Source organism: Danio rerio, chromosome 23 (assembly GCF_049306965.1).
Source record: "Danio rerio strain Tuebingen ecotype United States chromosome 23, GRCz12tu, whole genome shotgun sequence".
Taxonomy (NCBI): domain Eukaryota; kingdom Metazoa; phylum Chordata; class Actinopteri; order Cypriniformes; family Danionidae; genus Danio; species Danio rerio.
In genome coordinates, this window is record NC_133198.1 from 302,132 (window position 1) to 312,500 (window position 10,369).

Here is a 10,369-nt window from a genome sequence, read left to right on the forward strand (position 1 = left end):
ACCGATGGCATAATCTGATGCTGAGGGACTCTCACTTATTACTTATTAAACATTCCCCTGATTTGCTAAGAGTGACTGAACACTGCTATGGGAGTCTTCTAGCGGAGCCTGGAAACTCTTCACTCCTCATCCTCATGCAAATTAACCTCTAATCCAATCTCCATGATAGCACTGCTTAAAAGCCAGGCAGGATTGCGTGACTGCATTGTACAAAGTCACTCTGTGCTTTCAGGGTCTAAAGGTACATGAATTCAAGCAACAGTGTTCGGTAGGAGAAGAATAACAAGGATCTCTCACGACTGAAAATTAGAAAGAAAACTAATTCTTGAAGACAACTTTATTCCTCAACAAATAATCCTGTTTGACTAAATTTAGATGCAGAAGCTTTAAATTTAAAAGCAGCGATCATATGTCTCACCAATAAGCCTGCACTTGCAATTGATTTAATCCAAACAGAATTAAAAGTGAACAGAAAACCAATGATGTCAAGAGATCTCGCATCTGCCTGAGTCATTGAACTTAATCAGAGACTCCCAACAGCGAAAGCACTTGCTTTTCAAAGTATCCCAGAGTCGTGTAAATGTCCGGCTGCACTTCCAACGCAGTTAATCCTAAGAGTAGCGTTCAAGTATATTGATATCCCTCTATCTCCAAAAGGCATGGCAGGCGATGCTGAATTAGTAATGCAAGGTCAGTGGGATGTTTGCAGACTCGTGCTCCACAGAATGTAAAACTTGCTGTGCGAGTATGGATGTTGTCAGAAACGCAGCAGTAATCCCTTCAGTATGGAAGGTGCGGTCTCCTTGTTCAACCGGACGCTGTCAAGTCTGCTCTGCAGCGCTAATGCTCCGTCTCCTCCTTTCTCTCCAGCTCCCCTCCCTCTCTCCGGATCCTCCCCTCCCTGCCTTTCTCTCTTTTCCCCTTAAAGAAATTGCTGGCCTGCTGTGCATTGTCTAATCAAACCATTGTCCCATTCACTTACCCAATCAGGACCATATCTCTAGAGGAATCGATTCAAAAGGAAACGATACGCAAAGCTAAACCAGGTCTACTCCGAAAGCAAAGCACAAACACAGAGGCATATGCGGAGCTGCTGGGCTGGAGGGTGTCTATCTGGGTTTATTGCCAAGCTGCAGGGCAGTTCCTTCTTCTAATTCCCCTGACACTCATGCACGTTAATATTTTAGCACCTATTCGCACTTAGACACAAACAAAACGGACAATCTGCCAAGTCCTGCTGCAAGAAGCTTGTAAATGAAACACTATGAGGTTGATGATACAAATGCCTTTAAATGAAGACGTGTGCAGAGCCATCTAAACCAAGTTCTTCCAATTCAATAGTGGAGGGAGGATAGTTTGCAGAGCTTAACTTCAGTTTAAAGCAATATTAAAGATGTCGATGATCTTTTTCAGGTGTTTTGATTAGGGTTGGATCCAGACTGTGCATGCAGTGGGCCTCTGGTGTCTGCTTTAAGGAAATCAACAACATCCACATCATGTCATTGAGCATATTTTCTTAATTTTCATATTTTCTGATCAGAACTAATGTGCATGAATATTTCCATAAATCTCCCTTGGGTAAACAAAGAGAGGCTGAAGATCTGGCTCAGCAAGGTCTGTTTAGTATGAAGAGACTAGTGTGCTGAGTGACTGGATCGCTATCACTGTATATTAAATAGATTGTATGCATCACTTCAGACAAATCATACATGTTGTGAATGAAGTACAAACACAGCTGGAAAACAGTGTTTGTAATGGTGAAGGCCTATTCCATGTCACTTCAGAAGTTGTCTAAAGCACTGTAATCAAATGCATGCAATTACTGCATTCACACCAGCCCAAACGAACCGCACCAAACAGAAAAGCACACTCGAGTGTAATTCAGCCAATCTAAATGGGGCAGGTGAGGTCAAGTGAAAAGGTAGAGGTGTCTTGATTCTCTTTTGGTTGGAGGGGGACTCACTCTGTTTCAATAGCTGAGGTAAAAGGGGTAAATGTTGACAAAATTGGGTTGGGCCTAATTTTAACCCAATAGATCAGGGGTGCCCAATACGGTTCCTGGAGATCTACCTTTCTGCAGAGTTCAGCTCCAACCCTGATCAAACACAAACCAACTAAGGAGGATCTGAGAGAGCACTTGGTAATCAAACACAGGTGTGTCTGATCAAGTTTGCAGGTGAACTCTGCAGGAAGGTAGATCTCTAGGAACAGGACTGGGCACCCCTACACTAGATCATATGAGTTCAACTTTAGTCTTGGAGAGCAACATCTCTGCACAATTCAGCTTTAGACTTAATTAAACACACTAAATATCACTAATTAAGTCTTTCAGGCTTGTTGGAGCAGGACTGGAACTAAACTCTGCAGGACTGCAGCCTCTAAATGAGCTGAATTGAACATCCTTGCAGTAGACTTGGAGTAGTCATCACTGATCAATGCTGGTTGCTAGATTTCTTTTATTTATTGACCAAAAATCTTGGAATGACAATCGATCTATTGCTCAACAACCCACACAGTTTGTTGTATCCTTAGCATGAACTGCACTTCGATGTCCAATGCTTGGGCTAAAAGACCTTAATATCAAGTATGAACACAAGTAATAATCGCTGGCTTTAGAGAGCACCACTTATAAAGCTAAAAAGCAGGAGCATGAGTCAAGTCCAAGTAGGATGCCCGCAGGAAACAGGAAATGAGGTCAGAAGCAGTGCCATGTGACTAAAGGACAGAGGAAGGACTGGTCCTCTATCTATACGGGCCAGTGAACCCAGTTGGAACACAAAGACTCCTTGCAGAAACGAACAGTGTTAGCAGAATTTAAGATGACAGTGACATGAGAACAGTGCTCTATTCAAGAGTTCAACTTAAGAGCAGCAGTTTCCCCCTATTCGTTTGTGCACTATCTAGGTTACAGCAAGCGTGACGGTCTGGATTGCTGTAGTTTGGTTAATTCCAGAGAAGGGGTCAATAAGCTGCCTCCATACAGAACAAGGTCACGCATCACCAATGCGGGATCACCAGGCGCCTCCGCATACATTGATTTAACTCTCAAGTGTCCTCTCGTCCTTCAGGGGCATCCTGGGATTTCTCATTCTCCTTTTAAAGGGCCAGCAACACCAAATCCTCTGTTGGCTAATATAACTCTTCTGGACCTGGCCTTGGCCATCATCAAGTGTTCGGTCAGGTCTTATTTCATAGGGGAGCCGATGCAAAAGCAAAGACACATGATCTTTGACAACAATGAGCAGCTCTTATAACAAACGCCCCCCCCCCTCTCAATTACAGACAGTCTGCTTTGTTATGTTGATGTTGAATCTTTGTCCAAGTCTCCTAATAAACCCTAGGGAATCACTGTGTCTAAATGACATCTAATAATTACAATAACAAGTCACTAATATAATGTACATTGTTCTGGTAAGTCTTTGCCCATGAGCAGGGTTGCCAGGTCTTCATAAAACTAACCCATATGCATCTCAGTCACATTCCAGAGTGGTCCCCCTGCATTAATGTTGGGTCCAAAGGAAAATCCACTTATTCAGAGAGTCTTATTACATTTGTGTGGGAAAAGTGCAGACTTGGCAACACTGCCTGTGAAGAATTGCAATTGTACAGCACCCGACTGGTCAATCTGCTTTACAGCAGGCCCTTACATTAGCTCATATGAGATTAAAATATTACACTGTTGACTAATAATTTCAGTTTTAGGTTGTTTAAGATCATTACTGATTTTATTTATTTACTTTTACCAAAACACTGTATTAGGATTTAAACTTTCGCTGTGCCCTTTGCCTAAATTAGTATAAATGAAAATGAAAGCGATCACATACCTGTGCAGTCCTGCTCTTTGGAGAAGTCAATGCCAGCACCAATCAGAGTCATGATCTTCTCAATCTGTAAGAGACAAATAAACATAATGAAACAACCCCATGAAGACACAACCCACGGTGCAATGTTGGGGGAAAAAGACATGTTATTTATGTTAACACTTTATATTCATGATTTCCCAGCAGAGCAGACGAAGAATTAATGCACAGGCAATTCCGGCTGAGAAAACACCATCTATCATCCCAAGGTTATGAGGATCATGCACTTAAAGGAACACTCCACTTTCAGAAATAAGCTCTTCTTGCAACTCTCTTAGAGGCAAACAGTTGAGTTTTACCATTTTTAATTCATTTAGCCAATCAGGAATCATTTTAGCTTAGCTTAGCATAAATCATTGCATCAGATTAGACCATTAGCATCTCTCAAAACGTTAAAAATTTGATAGTTTTCCTATTTAAAGCTTGGCTCTTCTGCAATTAAATTGTGTATTAAGACTCGCAGTAAATGAAAAGGCTTGGAACTATACTCTAATTCAGGCGTAAATATCAAAGAAATTTGCTGTTGTTGCATGACTGCCGCATTAATATTAGGCAGTACTTCAAAATACTCCCCAGCTAGATAACAATGCTCCTGCCAAACCTTGAACTGGCCTGAATGGACTCAAAAATGTTCAAACTCAACTGTTTTTCTCTAGGTTGACTTGTAAATGACCGATATAGTCAAAGATAACCCATAGAGGACACTCTACATCCAGATACCCAAGACAGAACCACCCAGACATCCTGAGAAACTGGAAAAAACATGCAGAGAACAGAAGTACAACATGTCCAGGCTGTCATTTCAAGCATCCACCCTCATCAATCACTAGCCCGACTTGCTGACTACAAGACAGCGTAAGGGTAAAAGCAGACGATATGGCTTGCATCTGCTTATATCAATGCGATTGGACGTTCGGGGAAGTTGGAAAAGTCTAACGAGATGCAGTTTGCTTGGATCTCACTGGAGTCAGCGTTCATTGATCACGACGTCCTCCACTGATTGACAGAATGCTGCAGTAACTCAAAAGACATGGGTTACGTAACATCAGCACAGTCCGGCTCATCATTTCAGTGTGGGAATTCATTAATGCAATCTTGAAGAACTTCAAAAACAGCGAGATTAAGATCCTCGTGTTTAGCATTTTGATGAATCTACTGATGTGTGGAAGCAGCTGGTAATTCTTCAGAGCAGCGGCGGAGTTACGTAATGTGCAGACAATGGCATTTAAAAAGAAAAAAGCTGCATAGAAAGTGTTTTAATTGGAGGGATAATGTGTCAGAGGTGTCCAATGAAGGAAATCTGAGTATACATAGACATAGTTGAATAATAAGTGTTCAATATATGGAAATGGCCATACTGTGACCCTCGAACACCATTGCTTACTCTTTCATATGTAAATACTGTGAGTGTAAAACAGATTGTTGCATTGCTTACAGTGATATTTATTAGCATGCCATCAAGATTTGCATGTATTTTAGGTCACATTTTACATCATCCAGACCAGATAAACAGGGGACCATCAGGAACCAGGCTGCATTCTGAGATTATAATAATGATTATATTCCTTCCTTATTTTTAAGTTGATCAAAGTTCATATGAGGCTAAGTGTCAACAAATAATTTGCTAAAGACTTTTAACTTGTTTTGCTACAGTGAGAATACATTGCATCATAGCAACAGAGTAAAAACTTATAATGTGCAGCAAAAACGTGAATTTGCAACAATGCAATAATGTTTCAGTGGACAAGCAGCCTTAAATTTACTCTAAATGTGGGGCTCTTATTATGAAAATGGGAGACGCAGCACAGTCAAAGCCAGCTGAAATGTTTGCAATATTAGGCAACAACATCACCAGCTATGGATTAGAGCAGCTCTAGAATGCAAAACGCTGGATATACAGATTAAAAATGTACCCACAACCATTCCAAATATGGTCAATAATGGATCTTCTGATTCTAGGTTTTATTAATGGGGTATTATTGAATCAATGCAGTATGTGGCACAAATCTGAGATAAATATAAATGAGCTGGTAAAAAAAGTTAACTTGACAAAAGTTGCACTTGACAGCAGTGCTGCCGAGCAATAGCTTATCAAAAGAAGAGAGGTCAAAAACAGAGCGCTAGACAGAAAAATTGAGCCGAGATCTGCCACCACCGCCAAGAAAAGCTGGCCCAGAGAGATCCGCTGGAGACACTGACAAAACTACACTTCTAGAGGCTGACAGATATAGCAGATCACTAAAATAAAAAAGTCATGATTTACTCACTCTCACCTTATTCCAAACTTCTTATGAGGAACATAAAAAAATAAGATACTTGGCAGAATGTTAATGCTGCATTTTCATGATGAGTTAATTCTCATTAAGGTTTGAAACGAGAAAAGAGTAAGCAAATAATAACAGAATTTTCATTTTTGGGTGAACTATCCCTTTAAAAATCACAGATAAGTCATGAACTGAGATGATAAAAAGGCACTTTTATATTGCTGATTTAGACACAGTAAGTCCACCTCCACTAAACTACTGTCATGAGGAAAGACACCCCGCAGACCACAGTAAAGCGTAGAGGTGCAGCAGAGATGGACGTGTCTTACTCTTTGTGGCGGCCGATGTCTCCATGGGATAATGAGAGAATGTCTTTGTTTCTGCAAGGAGAAAACCAACTTTTGTTGATAGGAAGCCTTCAATAGTCAACAATAACTAAATATACACATAATACCCTTTAATAAAGCCAACGTGAACTAAATATATACGCAATAGTCCTTAATGAAGTCAATGATAACTAAAAATTTACCTAATAGTCCTTAATAAAGCCAACGAGAACTAAATAAACACTTAATAGTCCTTAATAAAGTCAACGTGAACTAAATATACACTTAATAGTCCTTAATAAAGTCAACGTGAACTAAATATACACTTAATATTCCTTGATAAAGCCAACATGAACTAAATATACACTTAATATTCCTTGATAAAGCCAACGTGAACTAAATATACACTTAATAGTCCTTAATAAAGCCAACGTGAACTAAATATATACGCAATAGTCCTTAATGAAGTCAATGATAACTAAAAATTTACCTAATAGTCCTTAATAAAGTCAACGTGAACTAAATAAACACTTAATAGTCCTTAATAAAGTCAACGTGAACTAAATAAACACTTAATAGTCCTTAATAAAGTCAACGTGAACTAAATATACACTTAATAGTCCTTAATAAAGCCAATGAGAACTAAATATACACTTAATAGTCCTTAATAAAGCCAATGAGAACTAAATATACACTTAATAGTCCTTAATAAAGCCAACGAGAACTAAATAAACACTTAATAGTCCTTAATAAAGCCAATGAGAACTAAATAAACACTTAATAGTCCTTAATAAAGTCAACGTGAACTAAATATACACTTAATAGTCCTTAATAAAGCCAATGAGAACTAAATAAACACTTAATAGTCCTTAATAAAGTCAATGAGAACTAAATATACACTTAATAGTCCTTAATAAAGCCAACGAGAACTAAATAAACACTTAATAGTCCTTAATAAAGCCAATGAGAACTAAATAAACACTTAATAGTCCTTAATAAAGTCAACGTGAACTAAATATACACTTAATAGTCCTTAATAAAGCCAATGAGAACTAAATAAACACTTAATAGTCCTTAATAAAGTCAACGTGAACTAAATATACACTTAATAGTCCTTAATAAAGCCAACGAGAACTAAATAAACACTTAATAGTCCTTAATAAAGCCAATGAGAACTAAATAAACACTTAATAGTCCTTAATAAAGCCAACGAGAACTAAATAAACACTTAATAGTCCTTAATAAAGTCAACGTGAACTAAATATACACTTAATAGTCCTTAATAAAGCCAATGAGAACTAAATAAACACTTAATAGTCCTTAATAAAGTCAACGTGAACTAAATATACACTTAATAGTCCTTAATAAAGCCAACTAGAACTAAATAAACACTTAATAGTCCTTAATAAAGCCAATGAGAACTAAATATACACTTAATAGTCCTTAATAAAGTCAACGTGAACTAAATATACACTTAATAGTCCTTAATAAAGCCAATGAGAACTAAATATACACTTAATAGTCCTTAATAAAGTCAACGTGAACTAAATATACACTTAATAGTCCTTAATAAAGCCAACGAGAACTAAATAAACACTTAATAGTCCTTAATAAAGTCAACGTGAACTAAATATACACTTAATAGTCCTTAATAAAGCCAACGAGAACTAAATATACACTTAATATTCCTTGATAAAGCCAACGTGAACTAAATATACACTTAATAGTCCTTAATAAAGCCAACGTGAACTAAATATATACGCAATAGTCCTTAATGAAGTCAATGATAACTAAAAATTTACCTAATAGTCCTTAATAAAGTCAACGTGAACTAAATAAACACTTAATAGTCCTTAATAAAGTCAACGAGAACTAAATATACACTTAATAGTCCTTAATAAAGTCAACGTGAACTAAATATACACTTAATAGTCCTTAATAAAGCCAACGAGAACTAAATAAACACTTAATAGTCCTTAATAAAGTCAACGTGAACTAAATATACACTTAATAGTCCTTAATAAAGCCAACGAGAACTAAATAAACACTTAATAGTCCTTAATAAAGTCAACGTGAACTAAATATACACTTAATAGTCCTTAATAAAGCCAATGAGAACTAAATATACACTTAATAGTCCTTAATAAAGTCAACGTGAACTAAATATACACTTAATAGTCCTTAATAAAGCCAATGAGAACTAAATATACACTTAATAGTCCTTAATAAAGTCAACGTGAACTAAATATACACTTAATAGTCCTTAATAAAGCCAACGAGAACTAAATAAACACTTAATAGTCCTTAATAAAGTCAACGTGAACTAAATATACACTTAATAGTCCTTAATAAAGCCAACGTGAACTAAATAAACACTTAATAGTCCTTAATAAAGTCAACGTGAACTAAATATACACTTAATAGTCCTTAATAAAGTCAACGTGAACTAAATATACACTTAATAGTCCTTAATAAAGCCAACGTGAACTAAATAAACACTTAATAGTCCTTAATAAAGTCAACGTGAACTAAATAAACACTTAATAGTCCTTAATAAAGTCAACGTGAAATAAATATACACTTAATATTCCTTGATAAAGCCAACGTGAACTAAATATACACTTAATAGTCCTTAATAAAGCCAACGTGAACTAAATATACACTTAATAGTCCTTAATAAAGCCAACGTGAACTAAATATATACGCAATAGTCCTTAATGAAGTCAATGATAACTAAAAATTTACCTAATAGTCCTTAATAAAGTCAACGTGAACTAAATAAACACTTAATAGTCCTTAATAAAGTCAACGTGAACTAAATATACACTTAATAGTCCTTAATAAAGCCAATGAGAACTAAATATACACTTAATAGTCCTTAATAAAGTCAACGTGAACTAAATATACACTTAATAGTCCTTAATAAAGCCAATGAGAACTAAATATACACTTAATAGTCCTTAATAAAGTCAACGTGAACTAAATATACACTTAATAGTCCTTAATAAAGCCAACGAGAACTAAATAAACACTTAATAGTCCTTAATAAAGTCAACGTGAACTAAATATACACTTAATAGTCCTTAATAAAGCCAACGTGAACTAAATAAACACTTAATAGTCCTTAATAAAGTCAACGTGAACTAAATATACACTTAATAGTCCTTAATAAAGTCAACGTGAACTAAATATACACTTAATAGTCCTTAATAAAGCCAACGTGAACTAAATAAACACTTAATAGTCCTTAATAAAGTCAACGTGAACTAAATAAACACTTAATAGTCCTTAATAAAGTCAACGTGAAATAAATATACACTTAATATTCCTTGATAAAGCCAACGTGAACTAAATATACACTTAATAGTCCTTAATAAAGCCAACGTGAACTAAATAAACACTTAATAGTCCTTAATAAAGTCAACGTGAACTAAATATATACGCAATAGTCCTTAATGAAGTCAATGATAACTAAAAATTTACCTAATAGTCCTTAATAAAGTCAACGTGAACTAAATATACACTTAATAGTCCTTAATAAAGTCAACGTGAAATAAATATACACTTAATATTCCTTGATAAAGCCAACGTGAACTAAATATACACTTAATAGTCCTTAATAAAGCCAACGTGAACTAAATATATACGCAATAGTCCTTAATGAAGTCAATGATAACTAAAAATTTACCTAATAGTCCTTAATAAAGTCAACGTGAACTAAATATACACTTAATAGTCCTTAATAAAGCCAACGAGAACTAAATATACACTTAATACCCTTTTTTAAAGTCAACGAGAAGTAAATATGAGAGAGATGAGAGAGGAAAACAGCCAATCAGAGTCAGAATATCTGCATATGAGGTTTACACTCATTTACAGTGTTTTAAAGACTAAATGTTTGCAGTTGTTTACTCTAAAT

The 10,369-nt window shown here is 36.0% G+C and overlaps 1 protein-coding gene across 36 annotated transcripts in view; it reads right to left on the reverse strand.

The window, feature by feature from the left end:
* The window catches only part of LOC101885863 (ankyrin repeat and SAM domain-containing protein 1A), a 134,530-nt gene that overhangs the window by 57,567 nt on the left and 66,594 nt on the right, over window positions 1-10,369 (reverse strand). For 30 of the 36 annotated variants that reach the window (XR_012398911.1, XR_012398908.1, XR_012398905.1 and 27 more), the window contains one exon: window positions 3,825-3,888. Coding sequence is in view for 11 of the 36 variants with exons in the window: in XM_073939597.1 (XP_073795698.1) it covers window positions 3,825-3,888 (64 nt within the window). In the remaining 25 variants the exon portion in view is untranslated. Of the gene's footprint in view, window positions 1-3,824; window positions 3,889-6,453; window positions 6,505-10,369 lie in introns of all 36 variants that reach the window. The other 6 variants (XR_012398887.1, XR_012398900.1, XM_073939588.1 and 3 more) reach the window with 1 other exon arrangement.